The sequence below is a fragment of the Eumetopias jubatus genome, unplaced genomic scaffold (genome assembly GCF_037043125.1).
Source record: "Eumetopias jubatus isolate StellerSeaLion01/CBP00866 unplaced genomic scaffold, mEumJub1_p1.0 scaffold_5, whole genome shotgun sequence".
NCBI lineage: Eukaryota > Metazoa > Chordata > Mammalia > Carnivora > Otariidae > Eumetopias > Eumetopias jubatus.
Window position 1 is genome coordinate 61888593 of NW_028274811.1, and position 17944 is coordinate 61906536.

General features: G+C 39.8%; 1 protein-coding gene across 9 annotated transcripts in view; it reads right to left on the reverse strand.

The window, feature by feature from the left end:
* Positions 1–17676, reverse strand: part of SSBP2 (single stranded DNA binding protein 2) — a 284391-nt gene extending 266715 nt beyond the window's left edge. For all 9 annotated transcript variants that reach the window (XM_028114524.2, XM_088023370.1, XM_028114523.2 and 6 more), the window contains exon 1: positions 17545–17676. In XM_028114524.2, coding sequence (XP_027970325.1) covers positions 17545–17606 — 62 coding nt within the window. In that variant the 5' untranslated portion in view covers positions 17607–17676. The remainder of the gene's footprint in view (positions 1–17544) is intronic.
* Between the last annotated feature and the right edge of the window lie 268 nt (positions 17677–17944).

Below are 17944 nucleotides of genomic sequence, written 5' to 3' on the forward strand. Positions count from 1 at the left end.
AAGAGACTTATCTTGGTTTTTGTTTAGTTTAATGCAAATATCTCCCTCCCTCAACTGTAATCTAAATGACAGCTGGCTACTATACAACATAAGTAACTCTTACATATTACAAAGTTCCTAGCCTTGCCAAGGGGACAAGCAAAACAAGTATATCCAAACATAAATTCTTATTACACACCATATAGACAACCAACCAGCAAAGGTAAATGGACTTATTACAAAACTTCATGAATTTAAGTAATTTTTCTATATTTAATAAGCATTTATGAAGAAGACATTTAAAGATGGGATGCTATGCTCTTATGCCAGGACCATCACTGCCTCTCCAATCAATAACTGGTTATTTTATAATTCATATCAAGACCATTGCCCTTACTGGCAGTTTTTTTCAAATAAATGACACTTTATTCAAGTTCCCACAAGAAAAATCAAATTGACCTGCATATGTTCTTCATTGTTGATTTTAGATGAATGTAAGCGCTCTAAAATAATGATCAAATTAAAGTACTTAAGCATTTTGCTTAGAACAGCAATGGTTGTAAACTTTAGTTAACATCTCATGCTGGACGTTTCAGATTTTATTAAATATATATTGATGACATTTATTGTATCTTTTAACCATACAATAAAAAACCCCACCTTAACCCTGTCAGTTACATTTCAAAGTATTAACAAAACAGTAAATGAGATTTATGTAAAAGGCAATTATGCTATAAATGTATATTACATAGGACTTATTCCAACTTATACTTAAAAATTTTTTAATTCAAATATACTTTTAAATAATTAATAATTAATATGGAATTAGTATTTTACAAATAATCCACAACATATTTTGTAAAGGTCCCTGTTGACAGTGCAAAAGTGTTACAAATTTTATTATGAACTGTTCCACAAAAACGGAACATCAATAATAAACCATACTTTATATCATTTCTATGTGTCCATTTTCTTTCCTTTGAGCTTAAGCTTGTCCTGTTACAAATAACAAAATATATTTATAAATCCATCTGTGCTTTATTACACCTGGGTAAAATGGAATTGACATTTTTTAACATCTCAGATGACTTATTTCCTGTTTTCACCATGGTAGAGAGTAAACTCTGTTCATGTCACCTCCCTGCTTAAAAATCTTACCTCTGAAACAAATAATGCAATATATGTTAAGAAAAAAAAAAAAAGAAGAAGATAGCAGGAGGAGAAGAATGAAGGTGAGTAAATCGGAGGGGGAGACAAACCATGAGAGACGATGGACTCTGAAAAACAAAATGAGGGTTCTAGAGGGGAGGGGGTTGCGGGGAAGGGCTCGCCTGGTGATGGGTATTAAACAGGGCACGTTCTGCGTGGAGCACTGGGTGTTATGCACAATGAATCATGGAACACTACATCAAAAAGTAATGATGTAATGTATCGTGATTAACATAACAATAAAATATAAATAATAATAATAAAAAATCTTACAGTGGGGATGCCAGGGTGGTTCAGTTAGTTGACCATCTGACTCTTGGTTTCAGCTCAGGTCATGATCTCAGGGTTGTGAGATCCCGGGCATCAGGCTCCAAGCCCAGTGGGGAGCCTGCTTAGGACTCGCTTTTCCTGTCTGTCCCTCCCCCTGCTCTTATTCTCTCTAAAATAAATAAATCTTTAAAAAACAAACAAACCTTACAGTGAGCCCCAAACAGCCACAGGATGACTTCAGAATTGTTAGCCTGGCTTTCAGAAACTAGCCTTGGCTTATCTGTGGCTTCTACCATCCTCCAAAATTACCCTTCCCCAAACACACACACACACACACACACACACACACACACACACACACACACACACACACACACACACCTGGCTTTCAGAAACTAGCCTTGGCTTATCTGTGGCTTCTACCATCCTCCAAAATTACCCTTCCCCAAACACACACACACACACACACACACACACACACACACACACACACACACACACACACCTGGCTTTCAGAAACTAGCCTTGGCTTATCTGTCGCTTCTACCATCCTCCAAAATTACCCTTCCCCAAACACACACACACACACACACACACACACACACACACACACACACACACACACCTGGCTTTCAGAAACTAGCCTTGGCTTATCTGTCGCTTCTACCATCCTCCAAAATTACCCTTCACACACACACACACACACACACACACACACACACACACACACACACCTGGCTTTCAGAAACTAGCCTTGGCTTATCTGTGGCTTCTACCATCCTCCAAAATTACCCTTCCCCAAACACACACACACACACACACACACACACACACACACACACACCTGGCTTTCAGAAACTAGCCTTGGCTTATCTGTCGCTTCTACCATCCTCCAAAATTACCCTTCACACACACACACACACACACACACACCCTAAGGCATTACTGAAACTTTGTTTCTAGAAAACCTCTTTACTGGATGACAGAACCAAAGAGTGTTCCACACACACACACACACACACACCTGGCTTTCAGAAACTAGCCTTGGCTTATCTGTGGCTTCTACCATCCTCCAAAATTACCCTTCACACACACACACACACACACACACACACCCTAAAGCATTACTGAAACTTTGTTTCTAGAAAACCTCTTTACTGGATGACAGAACCAAATAGTGTTCCCCAACTAACACCCTTATGTACACAAAAGTACCAAACCAAATATCTATACCCTCTCCTAGTCTTCTCTCTGCTTCCTTTCTCGAGTGAGGCTGTCCACATTTGATGTCTCCACCTTCTTGCCTTATATTCAACCCCTCAAAATACTGCATGTTAGCTAAGTCCGCTCCACTGAAACTGTTCTCCCTAAATTCACAGATGATATCTTATTCTAAAAATTCAAACCCTGTTTAACCTCTTCCTTCCTTCTACTATATCTGGCATAGTAACATAGTAACATAGGCCTCCATTTGCAAAAGTACCCTTCCTTGCCTTCTGTGACAGATGCCAATCCTTAGGAGTTTCCTTCATCTCTCTCTAGTATTCCTTTTCGGTCTCAATCTCAAATTCTTCTTCCCTTTGGCCGTTAAATATTCCCTCTTGGGGAATATTTGGTCTCTTCACACTTTCTCCTGGACATTCCCGTGAAGAATGACTTCATTCCCATCTCATGGCTTCAAGTGCTCCATCTTTAGGTCTGAATCGCCCTTCAAACTGAACTCATCATCTTCCTCCTGACATCTCCTATCTGTTCTTCCTCCTGTAGTCCCTCCAAGGCTAGGACTGAAACTTCTATCTATAATTACAGCCATCTTAAAAATCCTAATGTTTTCACTTTTAAGCCACCAAGTCCTATGTATTCTAAATTCTAAGACATCTATTGGACTGCCAGTAAGGTTGAAATGATGTATTATTACCACAGCTTACTTATTCCAACAGCTTCCTAACAGTTCTGTCTCCCCCTTTACCTCACCCTCTGTGTTACTTCCAGAATGATTCTTCTAAAATGTACCTCAGATGATGTCACTTTTCTGTTTAAAATTGTTTCTCTCTCAGGTCAAGCTGTCATTCAAGGTCATTCTTGAAATAGTTCCTGTTTAACTTGCCAGATGTATCTGGCAGCACATCCTCTACCTAACCTACAGCACATCCAGTCATACCAACTTTCTCGTAGTTCACCTAACACAGCACACTCCTTAATACTTTCCTGTTTCTTTACATGTTTCTCTCTCTCCCTAGAATACTCTTTACTCTCTACCCCCCTCCAACCTAAATTTGGCTAATGTTTATTTCTTGTTTTTTTTTTTTTAAGATTTTATTTATTTATTTGATGGAGAGAGACAAAGCAAGAGAAGGAACACAAGCGGGGGAGGGGGGGAAGGAGAAGCAGGCCTCCCGCTGGGCAGGAGCCCGGGGCTCGATCCCAGCACCCCAGGATCATGACCTGAGCCGAAGGCAGATGCCCAACGACTGAGCCACCCAGGCGCCCCTATTTCTTGTTTAATAAACATCCTCATAGAAATATCTCCTGGAGGGCATCTGCCTTGGGCTCAGGTCATAGTTGCAGGGTTCTGGGATTGAGTCCCACATAGGGCTCCCTGCTCAGTGGGGAGTCTGCTTCTCCCTCTCCTTCTGCCCCTCCCCCCTGCTTGTGCACTCTCTCTGTCAAATAAATAAATAAAATCTTTAAAAAATAAAAAAAATTAAAATTAAAAAAATATATCTCTTGGAAATATCATAGCCCTCCGCCGGATTCATGCCCTTTTGCAGAACTCCCATGCACCTTCTACACCCGTCATAGTGCTTGTTACCCAGTGAGGTAATCACTGACAGTAAGTTCCCTCATGTGCTTGCTTCAGCTGCATGTATACGTAAAAAAATTTGTTTTGCAGTCTAACAGAGAGAGAAAGAGATGGTTAACACTTTTTAAATGAACAAAGGAAGGGGGAGACAGCAGAAAGCTGAAGGAACATTATCCCCCACCTCATAAAATGTATACAAATTTATACTATCATAAAATAGCTAAGTGGGTTTTAAAAATTAATTTTAAATGCTATTTTGACAAAACCCAACTTTTTAAAAAAGTTCCATTTTCTCAGGTTATTCTATAAAAACAAAAACCTGGAATAACTGCTTCAAATGTATAAAAAATTAAAACTTGAACACTAGTCCTGGATATCCTTCATTGGTCCTGCCAGATCTACTCTCTACCCTTTCTGCCCCGCTGTGATCTGGGAGGCTGACCTCTGAGGAGTACATTATCTCATCTCCCTTTCCCTCTGGCTCCCACTTAGGTTCTACAGAAAGGAGGCATCAGTTGATCAGAGGGCAGGAAAAGAGGGAAGATCTCCTCTTTGCCAGGCCTCCAGCCTCTGTTTACAGTGGGTTTGACAGTGGCTGGGCCATCTTGGAAAAATCGCAGGTGTAGGCGAGTAGCCTTTCTGCAATGACCATAGCACTCACCAGATTCTGGTAACTGCTATGTCCCTGTTCCCCTTCAGAACTCAGGTGGGTAAAGCTTCCCTTGTTGCTAATTCCTTGGTGTCCTTCCATCCCTGGTTGGTTTTAATCTTAAAACTAATTCATTAAACTCCCTCCAGCTTTCCTTTTGAAGGAGCTCTCCTGTTGGGGATCTGACTAATACAAACACAGAAATGTTTGGCAACTAGCAGCATTTTTGCCAGTGCTTGCTATGAGTTCTCTTGCTAATGGTATACCCATCTTACAGAAAAGCGTCAGCACCCTTTAATGTTTAGTAAAAACTTGCCTACACCCAAACCTTTTTGGGCCTGAATTTATAAATCCAACTCACTTACATAATTGACCCAGTACCAATTAGAATTCACATAAATTCAGAAGTGATTTCCTAAGATGAACTCCTACCCGAAAACTATTCCCAGTGTATATACACATACATATTTGTGTTTGTGTGCATGTTATGTATTCGATGGTAAGAAACTTCACTCAGGCTTCTCCATTACAGTACTTCTAAATGGAAAAAATAACTATATCAGTCTCTCAGTTTAATTCAGAGTTAAAAAAATGCTTATTGAAACACCTTTAATGCTCTCTAATAATTGCTGTTGCTTAAATGCACTGAATAAAATGTAATCATCACATAATTTTAATCCAATTATAAATGAGAAATAGCTCATGATGCTGTGAAAAAATGAAACAAAGGAACTCTTTCTATTTTTTTCTAATAGTCAGTACTATAGAAATGTACCGTAGTACTAGACTCAGTATGGTTGTACTATTGCTCCTGGAACACACGGAACTTTCCAGATGCCCTAGTCCAAAAACAAACAAAAAACCAACAGGCCATATGCTGGTTGGAAGAGACCCATAATTAGAGGAGAAAGTTTTTTTGAGATGTTACATATTTCTCATCTGTTTATTTCTGACTCTAAAATTTACTAAGGAAAGCAACTTATGCCAGGGTATTTCACCTCTACACACAAAAAGAATGGAGAAACAGCTTTACCTGAAATTATAACCTGAGCTCCTAATTGGCATCTTCCTCTCCAACAAGCATTACATTCAAGCTGTTAAATCTCAGATATCAGCTAAAGAATTTGGAGTTACTTGTGGAACACTTTTGGTAGCTATATAATTCTGCCCACCTTTTTTAGCAGCTGTAAAATGCTTTCCTTAACCTTTTTCCTTAGCACCTCTCTTCTCTATTGCCTCCCACCCCAACTAAAAATGGTGGATACTTGTGAAGAGAACTATCCAGGCATTCCCCTCCCACTGCCCACCCTCACAACTCCCGTTATTTTTTCCCCATATTAAGCAATGAAACACTAAGGCAAAATGGTTAAAATGGGCAATGAAGTAAGAAACCTGAGTTTGAATCCAGACTATGCAACTTACTATGGCCTTGGACAAAGTATATAACTTCAGTGAAACTCAGTTTCCTCCTATGTAAAATGAGGATTATATCTACTTTATAAAGTTGCTGAAGGGATTGAGCAAGAAGAAAAGCCAGACATAAAAAGACAAATATTACATGGTTCCACTCATTCATGGTACTTAAAATAGTCAAATTCTTGTGACAAAAAAACAGAATGGTGGTTGCCAGTGGCTGGAGGGAAGAGAAAACAGGGAGTTATTTATTGGGTATAAAGTTTCAGTTTGGGGTGATGAAAATGTTCTAGAGATGGATGGTGGTGATGGTTGCCTAACAACGTGAATACATTTAATGCCATTGAAATGTACACCTAAAAATGCTTAAAATGGTAAATTTTATGTTACATATGTTATCATGATAAAAACAAAAACAAGATAAGAATAGTCTATCATTAATCCGTATCAAAGAACTTTCCCTTCCTTATTAGAGTGAGGTATACAGAAGGGGTAAAAAAAAAACCCTTCCCTTTCCCTATTGCTATTCCAGCTCTGCAAATTGAAGCTAACTGGCAAAGGCACAGAGAAGAGTGTGTTGATCAAAGAGCCTAAACCTTCACAAATTAGAAATTCAAACTACCCTAAATCCTATACAAATTATGTAACAAAAGCATAAATTTCAAATATCAGGTTTTATTTATAATGTAGCATTTTTGGAGTATTTGTATAAGACTGAATAAGACTGTGTTTAACTGGGGCTCTTGGGTGGCTCAGGTGGTTATCAGCCAACTCTTGATTTCGGCTGGGTCATGATCTCGGGGTCCTGAGACAGATCCCCACATCTGGCTCTACACTCAGTGGGCAGTCTGATGGAGGATTCTCTCTCTCCCTCCCCTCTGTCCCTCCCCCTGCTCATGTGCTCTCTCTAAAATAAGTAAATCTTTAAAGGAAAAAAAAAGATTGGGTTTAACTCACACTATAACAATATTTTTCACTTAACCAAAGTATTGACATAAACTTTAAACTATCTAATCCATGATTCTCTGCTGAATCAAATCCATACATAAGCCTTCTTGAAATATATACGAATCTCTCAATTTATTTTTATTTATTTTATTTTTTATTTTTTAGAGAGGGAGAAAGGGGACGAGGGAGAGTAAGAATCTTAAGCAGGCTCCACACCTCAATCTCTCATTTTAAAAGAAGCAGCTATAGTATAAGGAAAGAAACACTGACGTTAGCACCAAAAAAATCTAAATACAGCTCAATTCTGCCACATTTTAACTCTATTACCTAAGCTAGGTAAGTCAATTTCCACCTATATATCTCAATAGCCAATGACAACTATCACCTACTTCACAAAATTATTGTGAGATTTAAATAATACAAAGTACATTAAAATACCTTGAAACTATGAAGTATAATTCTGTTTATATTATTAAATTTTTTGAAACACAAAGAAAAGGAGATTATTCTATCCAAAATTCATATTAAAAATATACATGCAGGGAGCCTGGGTGGCTCAGTCGGTTAAGCGATGGACCTTGATTTCGGGTCAGGTCATGGGATCCAGCCCTGCATCAGGCTCATGCTCAATGCGGACTCTGCTTGAGATTCTCTCTCTTCCTCTACCCCTCTTCTCCCCACACTCATGCACGCATGCACACATTCTCTCTCTCTAAATTTAAAAACATATATATTTAGGGGTGCCTGAGTGGCTCAGTTAGTTAAGCATCTGTCTTCAGCTCAGGTCATGATCCCAGGATCCTGGGATGGAGCCCTGCATCTCCTGCACTGGGCTCCCTGCTCAGTGGGGAGCCTGCTTCTCCCTCTGCCAGATTCTCCCACTGTCTGCCACTCTCCCTGCTTGTGCTCGTGTACACTCTCTCTCTCTGTCAAATAAATAAAAATCTTTAAAAAAATAAAAAATAGAAATAAAAACATATATATTTAAAAATACACATGCATTTCTGAGTAATACAACTAGTTAATCTCCTGTAGTCCTAAAATTCACAAAATGACCACTAAATGCCCATATTATAGAAAACTCTTCTTTAGAAATTATGTAATAATCCTGGTACCAAATATTAGAATATTGAGGAGAAAATAAACTAGATGTAGTGATATTGTGTTGCAATATATTTATAAGCTCCTTATAAATTACATCCTTAACTCATTTATTCCACAACTATCTAATCAGAATTCCAAGCACTGCGCTAAGCAGTGGGAATACACTGGAGAAGATGATACCACAGTTCTTGTCCTGAGAGAGATTCCAATCTAACTGCAAGATATTAAACAAAACATTATGCAAATAATTCGTTAATTTATGATGGATGTGAAAAGGGAAAGGAGAGGCTGCAATGAGAGCATAGAGTAAGGGAGTCTAATCCAACCTGGAAAATTTACAAGAAATAATTATATCAGTTGTACCATCCTTTGTCAATACAATAGGTTTTAAGTGTTCAATAAATCTTAGCTATTTCTATCAATGTTATTATAAAAGTCATAAGCTCCACTGTCCTTATTAGAACAAGTACATCCCTGGGGTTCAAGAAATAAGACAGTCAATCTTATTACCTAGGAAACCCCAGATAAACTAGACCCACCACTCAACTCCTCAGTAAAAAAACAAAACCAGGCTCCAGGGAACACAGGTTCTTATCCCAAATTTGACTCATATTTTATATATCCTTGAGTAATTATGGTGATGCTGACAGATTTCCTCAATTATAGTTGAGACCTGTCTGAAATTCTCTAACCCCAAATCTTCTCATGACTGATACTTTAAATATTACTCAGGATTCTGCTTAAATATCTCCTTCTCCAAGAACCTTCCCCTGACCACCCAGTCTACTGTAGCCTCCCAGTCATTCTCTATACTACCCTACTTTACTTTTTTTTTTTAGCATTTATGACTATCTGAAATTGCCTACTGTATTTATTTACTTGTTTATTATGTTTTTCCTTCAAACTTGAAAGTAAGTCCCATGAAAGGAGGGGTCTCACTGTATTCTCTTTGTATCCTCAAGATACATCTTCCTTACCAAAGATCTCCAGTTTTGCTCAGGCAGCTCAGGTACAGGGGAGAAAGGTTTCCAATCCAGAGGACTACCCGATGCCTGACTTAGGCCAATTATGGTAATCCCATTACATTTGCCAGTAATTGGTTTAGGGTAGGGAATTTTACAATTCTCTTCAGTAAGGCATAAGAAGATACTGCTAAGCAACTTTAAGAAAAGGTTTTCCTCCCAGATTAATAAGACACAAGAAGGAAAAGCCTTGCCTTTCCTCCTGCCTTTGACTTGGCTGTATGAGGAAGTGATACTGGGAAAGTGGTATGTTGATGAGAGGGAAACCATGAGGAATGGCAAAGAAACTGAGCCTGAACCCTGATATTCTTGAGTCACTGAATCAACTCTGAAACTACTTCTTCCAGACATCCTGTTACGTGAGATTTATTTTTAAACCCTGATCAATTAAACCATTTTCTATCTCCTGTCTTAATACCTGCCGCCAAAAGCATGATAAACTCTTAAGCTTCTGTTTCTTCTGTAACATTAACAGAAAATAGCACCTAACTGGTGAATTCTTGAAGGGATTAAATGGGACAATGCAAGTAATGGGTCAAACAAACAAAATATTCAAATGATAGCGTTGCTGTTTTTGTTAATACTAAAGAATAACTTTCTATGACAAAACTCCACAAACTCTTCATGAAGTATTTAGGATTTTCTGATTTTTCAGAAAACATTTATTTTAATCCTATTAAATGTAAGCATTTTTAATAGAATAATTCATTTACCCAGCTTTCTTCTATCACTGAAGTAGCTTTGGTTCTTTCTCAAGTTTCAAGTAGGTAAATAAAAGGAAAATCAAGCCAAATATCAGATCACTAAAGAAAAATAACCATATCAATTTCAGGTAAGAGCCTGTTCTTGGCATCAACTCCTCCCTCAGCTTACATGCACAGAACCACATATAAATTTTCATCTACTATTCTTACCTTCACAAGTATTTCATCAGTATTTTAATATGTATTTAATATGTATTTTAATATGGCTTAGATTATACTAATTAAACTATATCAGTTATTAAAACTATACTATACCTACAATTACAAAAAAAATCTTTCAAAATAGGAAAAAAAAGTGTTATACTTCAGTCTCAACAATTTTTTCTGTGAACTATTTGTATGATATGCCACAAAGCAAAATTAATACAGAAGATCAAAAATAGGATATAGCCGAGTCATTGGTTCAAGCTTACTCTAGCTGAATTATGATTTGAAATGTTACGATGGCTCATTACTGTTGGAAAGATATTTACATGATATTTTTTCATGTATGAAAAAGAATCATCAAAATTCCTAAAATAAAATGTCAGGGTAGTTTCATCATTCCTAAAAAGTGTGACACCAACTTAAGTGTCTCTTTTAAAGATGAAAAAGAAATGAGTATTAATTCTTTCATTGCACTGAACTGTCCAGGCTCCTCTGAATCCAGATAAATTTTTAGTTTTGACAATATTACAATAACTTGGGGCGCCTGGGTGGCTCAGTCAATAAGCATCTGCCTTCAGCTCAGGTCATGATCCCAGGGTCCTGGGATGGAGCCCCACATCAAGCTCCCTGCTCAGCAGGGCTCCCTGCTCAATGGGAAGTCTGCTTCTCCCTCTCCCACTCCCCCTGCTTGAGTTTCCTCTCTCGCTGTGTCTCTCTCTCTCAAATAAATAAATAAAATCTTTAAAAAAATATTACAGTAACTTTATTAGCTCCACTTTTCAAAAATCTTTAAACTATTAACCTACTTTGACAAAAGCTACCAGTTACCCATTATGACCAAACATAAATTCGGGCAGCCTGTAGGGCTATTAAAAGTCACCTGGAAAAACTCTCTTATTCCCTGGGTGGACCATTTTTCCACCTGTTTTTCAATGTCCTCACACAGTGAATAAGATATATAGTTTGGGGAAGGTAAGAATAGCCTCTAACATTTCTCTAATATTACTGAAAACAAGTAGGACATTTTGGTGGACCACTCTTCAGATCATTTTTGGTGGAATACATGGTTTTGGTATACTAGTTGAATAACTTTCACAGTCTTACTCATATTAAGTTATATACATATGTTACAAAACCTTACATGAATCGATGTTAAATATGTAAAATATATACAAAATCAGATAAGCAAAGTTTAAAATCGAAATATAAGCCCTTATTTTTTATTCCAAACTCTCTTCAGATATTAACAAATATATCTTATTCTATTGCTCCAATGCTATTTTAAGTCCTTCCCTAAGGAAACGATGTTATTAATAAAACTAATATTTTAGCACATTTACAGAGGCTCACATATTACAAATCAACAATACGTCACAAGCATGCAAATGTTTCATCATTCCCATACCAATGTCAAAGCAATAATGTACACACAACAGTAGAGAATATCTCCACATATTCCAAAATAAAATTATAATTATCTTCAATACGTATTAAGTTATATAGTCCAAGAAGTACTATCATGTTTTCTAAATCCAGTACATTAATCCTCAATCCTATACCCCAACATTAATGTAACAGTTGTGATTTCTATAGAAAAAGATTCTAAATTCAAAATTATTTTTTCCCAAATTTCACTTTTAACTCTAAACTACAGGGTTGAAATGTTAATAAACTGCAATCTAGGTATTATTTCAACCCCTGCCCACAGTGTATGTTTTAACTGTAAAACAAAATAATTCTATTTTCTAGTAATAATTAAAGATGTGAGATACATTTGGTCCACTACTACAGAGAGAATAAAATTTAATGATATTTTCATCCTAATTTGGTTTTATATGGCAAACTGCCTCTAAAGCGTGGGAATAAACTTTTCATTTTTTTCTTTCACAGCACTGAAAAAATACATTACAATATTAAAACTATTTCTAGAGCCAAAAAAATCTGTGGATAAACAATACTAAAATTTAACTCTCAACATCTTACATATTTTTTTCTCTAGGTTTGTTCCTTCAAAAAAGTTGGTTCTTAGGTTCTTCTACAATAATGGAAAAGAGATCAATCAATAGAAAAACTCTCACAGCTAAGATGACATGTTAGATACAAGTTGTTTAGTATTTTGGAGTAAACATTCTGGGGATTGGGAAGGGTAGAGTCAATGTAATACAGAAAATTTCATTCCCAAAAAGGTATTCGTTAACTAGTTTCAGAAATCGTGATTTAACTGCTAAATGCCCATCAAACAAGTTTCTGAAGAGATTTGCATTACCTCACTTGTCTTAACTTTATTTCCTTCAGAAAGGAAGGAAGAAAAAATTTACAATTTTTTTAGGGGAGTGACAATAATAAAAAAGGGGGGAATAAGGTGATGCTGGAAGATACTAATCCCTACAATTGCTCTATTATATGGAGTAGTATTTAAATGTTCATTAGACTTAACCACTTAAAAATGAGCATATGGTATTTGTTTCTCGGTATATTCAACTAAAAGATTCATGACTGAAAAACCAAAGTTACTTTTCAGAGCCCCAGGTTAGATGCACAGTTTGATTTCCATAGTTTCTCACAAGTTTACTTAATATGATGTCACTGTTTGGTATGTGTATCTTATGTTTAACTTTATAGAAGATTCATCTTTCTGTGCTATTATATAATTTTAAAATATGCAGTTAGTTTAATAAAAGTATTATCACCACTCATGTATTTATAGGTGCCAGTTATTCTTTCTGTGGCAATGTGGGATACAGTATGGCTTAAAGTTAAGCAACGTTTCACACAGTAACTGTTCAGAGCTACAATGTCTATCTAATTTCAAACCATAAGAGGTCAAACAAAATTCCTGCAAGAAAAAATCTGAAGAAACAAGTATTTTTCATTATTTTAGGCTTCGAACTTTCACTCCTAAAATTTCTATGCCTTACCCACACCACACACAAATCTGCAGTCTGTCAAAATGGAAGGTACAGGGGCGCCTGGGTGGCTCAGTCATTAAGCGTCTGCCTTTGGTTCGGGTCGTGGTCCTGGGGTCCTGGGATGGAGCCCCACATCGGGCTCCCTACTTGGTGGGAGGCCTGCTTCTCCCTCTCCCACTCCCCATGCTTGTGTTCCCTCTTTCACTGTGTCTCTCTCTGTCAAATAAATAAATAAAATCTTAAAAAATATATATACTGGAAGGTGTAAGTATCAAGGTGCACTAAGGGTTAAGAATTCATCAAATCTTTAAAGTCTGTTATATCTGATTATGTAATACCATTCCCTAAACCTGTAGTATCCTACCCTAGATCAGGAAGGCAATCTGGTATACCAAAAAAATACATCTTTCAGTTTTAACCACAGGTTCTAAAGGTAGAGAAATCTTTGTTGGAAACCCAGCTAGCAATGTGTCTCTGGCTGAGTTACTTAACTAGTCTGAGTTTTAGTTTCCATATCTCTCTAATGGAGAAAAAAAATTACTATGTTACAGAATTGTAGGGAAAATTAAAGAAAATATACATAAAATGCCAAACACAGTAGCTGGCATATAGAATGACAAATAATAATTACTGTTTTGTTGTCATTGGCTATTGCTGAAATACAACTATGCTAGAGAATGTGGAACTCAAACTTCCAAAGTCCTTATTTTGGAGGTCATAGAAAAAAAATTTTTTCCACACCCTGAAAAAAATATTCCTTTGAGTCTAACATCTTCATTTATTCAACAGTATTTATTTGGTGCTTTCAACATTTAAAGGCCCTGTCCTTAATGTCAGGGATACCTCCGAGAGGAAATTAGTAGTATCATCCCTTGCCCTCAAAAAACTTATATTTTAGAGGAAGCTAGACATTAAACAAGCAATTACACAGTTACTTAATTATAATTGTGATCAGTGTTACAAAGAAAACCTGCTAAAGGGGGAAATGACCTAACAGGATCAGAATTTAAATTTCTATGCAAACATCCCACCTCCCACCAAGGGTTTTCAATCACTCCCTCTATATTTAAAACTAATCCAACTCTTTGTATAGACTTGATCCGTCTGGACTTTAAAACAACAAAATAGGGGCGCCTGGGTGGCTCAGTTAAGCATCCAACTCCTCATTTCAGCTTAGGTCATGACCTCAGGGTCTGCAGATGGAGTCCAGCATTGGGCTCTGTGCTGGATGTGAAGCCTACTTAAGGTTCTCTCTCTCCCTCTCCCTATGCCCCTCCTCCCCCCATCTCTCTCGTAAAAAAGAAAAATTAAAACAACAAAATAAGCAAATAACCTGACTCTGGCCGTTTTTATGCTCAGAACTGTACACTGAAACTATAACCAATATATAAAACTTACAAATTAATTTCAAGTATTCCATACAGTAAGTTATTAATGAAAGAGAAAGCAAAGATAATAATACAGGTAAGCACTTGTCAGCTCTCCGCCATGAACTCATTAGAAAACACATTTCCTGACAGATTATAAAACCAGTATTTTCATAAGCATGCTATTATTCAGAACTCATTTTTTTCAGAAAGTTTTTATTAAAACAATAAATACGTACACATATTTATTACTGAAAAAAGTTATTTCTGTGATTTTTAAAATCAGAACAATTCTAACTTTCTTACTAAGGGAGAATTCTTTTTTGCTCAGGTACCTTATAAAATATGCCACCTTAATTTTTTTTTTTTTTAAATCTGGTAACATCCACTTTAAAGACAACTTCAAGATTCCTATCCTCAGAAGTTAGCACACTGTTGTAGATTAGTGCCATTAAACTCCCAAGTGAATAGTAAAGGGGAAAACTGAGAGATCAAATCAACTCTCCCATCAAAATGAAACTAAGTTTATTCTATAAAATAGAATCTACCTCAACGTTTGTGTTAGATTCAAACAACATTCACCCAGAAATTAACGCAACAATTAACCCAGAACAATGACTGTCAATTCCCCAAAAGTGGCCTCTTCACCTGTATTTAGGTTCATAAGGCAAACTAGTCCAGGATTCCTGCTGCCAATTATAATGAATGGAAGAAATATATTTAAATCGAATAGCACCATCTAGCAGAACCCTCACCACTTTGCTTTCAAGAGTAGATATTACTTGGTGTTCAGTTTGGTAGACTGGACAGCAAAAGTGGCAATTATTTGTTTTCATGACAGAATCACAGGATTAGGCTAAAAAGCACCACAGACACATCACATTCTCATTATTATCTCAGATAATTAAAAAAAATTTTTTTTTACAAAGTTATCAGGATACAGATTAGATTCAACCATTCCTGGGAGTCTAACTAAAATCCAAAATTACTTTGATTCTCAAATTCAACCACCCCCAAATGCCTCAATACATTTCAATTCCTTCACTCTCAGTAATATGAAATCCCAATACTCTGTAATCATTAAAATATCCTGTTTTTAATCTTATCAGATATATTACAACCAAATGATTAATGCACAAAAATTGGACTGTTATTTCAAAACTTCAGTTCTAGTAACTTGTTTCTTAACCAGGCTCTATTATTGTCTTTTGTATATTTCACAGCACATCAACTAGTTCCTAAATGTAGCTCCTCAGAAAATACCTCTGGAAAAAAACAAAACAAAACCAGCATCTCTCCGTTAATTTTGTTGTTTGTTTTGCTACATCAAGGCCTGCCACCCCTAAATCTTATGGGAATTGTGTGTTGCTGCCAACACGAAGATTAGGAAATGTTCCCATCCCTAGGGCACAAGAAACTTTCAGAAGACTACTAACTGCCTAAAGGAAGGAGGGAAACTCGGTCGTCTGAGTATTTGGTTTTTATTTACGAAGCTATTTCCAAGCGCAAGGTAACCAAAGTAGCTCTTCAGAGATGCTCTCAGACTTTACCCCAGTCTGAACACCCTCGGAAAGGCAGAGAGCGTTCAATGACAAGGATAACCCTCACCCTCAGAGTGGAGGTGGTTACTGGCAATCACCGATCTGCTGCACAGAAAAGAGGGGTTCTTCCTCAGTGGTCACAGTCACTATTCGCTCTCATTTTTAGTAACAACCAAATCACCGTTACAAGTACGTAAGAATAGCGGTAAACAGCCCTGCTTCGCAGTGTGCCGTGACGGTAGCATCCCGGGCCGGGAGGGGCTCTTTTCTCCCTTGCCTCCTCTGGGCTCCCACCGGAGTTAACACCTGTATCTCCCCACCTCAACGTTTCTCCCCTTCCGGCAAATCCCTTTTCGGACCACTGCTCCCAGCGCACCCCAGACAACAACCTTCCTCCTGCCGGCCGCTGCAGCTCACACAACTCCCACTCCGCGCGCCCCACGACCACCGCCCCGCGGGGGCCGCCCGGCCCGCCACCGAGGCCGCCGCGGCCCCCAGACGTTTGGGAGGCAGTTAGTCTCCAAAAAAAGTTCTCCAGCCGCCGCCGCGGAGTTGGGTCGGCCGGAGAGGCAGAAACACCAGCCTGCTCCGGCAAATCCCGCTTCTCGCCAGCACACTTTTCCTCCCCGGGAACTCGGTCTTTCTTAGACTCCCAAACTTCAGCGGCGCCACTGGCCCCGACCACCCGTGATCTGCGAGGCACTGGGCACCACGAACGCCGCGTCGCTTCGCTGGCCGGAGAAAGCCCCGACGCCCACCCGGCACACGCCCGCACACGCCCTCCGCGCCCCGCGCGCGTCTCCGCGCCCCGCGGGGCCCCGCTCGGCCGCTCCGCGCCCGGCTTCCGCCCGCCGCGCGCCCGGCACCGCCGCCCTGCCTAGCCGGGCGATCCCGGCCCCAACCCCAGGCGCTGGAGCCCCGGCCGCGGCGCCCCTCGCACTGCCTGCCCCGACCCCAGCCCGCCCCTCCAAACACCCATAGTCCCACCGCGAGCCCTCCTCCACGCAGCTGCCCCCTTCCGCCCCACCCGCAACCCTCGGCAGCGCTCCGGGTCCCCGCAGCCCCGGACCCCAGCTCTAAAGTTACTTTGTGAGGAGGTGAACCCGCGGGTTATTTCCCCCAATCACCCAAACAAGTTTCCATCCTTGGCACCAGCACCGCCACCGCCCCCCAGCACACTCGCTCCCTCGCGCCAGCAGCCCCCCAAGGCCGCCCGCCCCGCGCGAGCACCTCCTGGGAAACAGCCGCTCCCCGCACCGCACGCCCCCACCTTGTGTACCCCTCCCCCTGCCAGCCCACCCCCGGCTTTCCCCCGGCGGAGAGTGTCTGGGTCTGTGTGTCTCCGAGAGAGTGTGCGAGTGCGTGCGTGTGTGTGCGCGCGTGTGAAGGCGGAGGTGGGTGAGAAGCGGAGACACTTACTTCTCCCGGGCCTGGCTGTCGGACGGGACGGCGCTGCTGTTACTCTTGCCTTTGCCGTACATGCTTGTGCCGAGAGCAGCTCCCACTGTCACGCACCTGTCAACCCATCACAGCCTCCCCGGGAACAGCCCCGTCCCCATGGCGACCCACGCAGCCACCCCCACTATTGGCCGCCCCACGCCAAAGCTCCGCCCCCTTCGCCCAGGCAACGCGCGAGACTGACAGGCCTCCCCCTCCCTCCGGCCTTCCGAAGCGCGCGGTGGCGGCTACAGTCTAAGCGGCAGTCTCCTCCCTCCTTCCCTCCCTCCCGGGTTCCCTCCCTCCTTCCCTCTCCGTTCTCCTCCCTCCTCCCGCTCTCTTTCCCCCCTCCCCCCTCCGAACCCGGGCGCAAGGGGGGAAT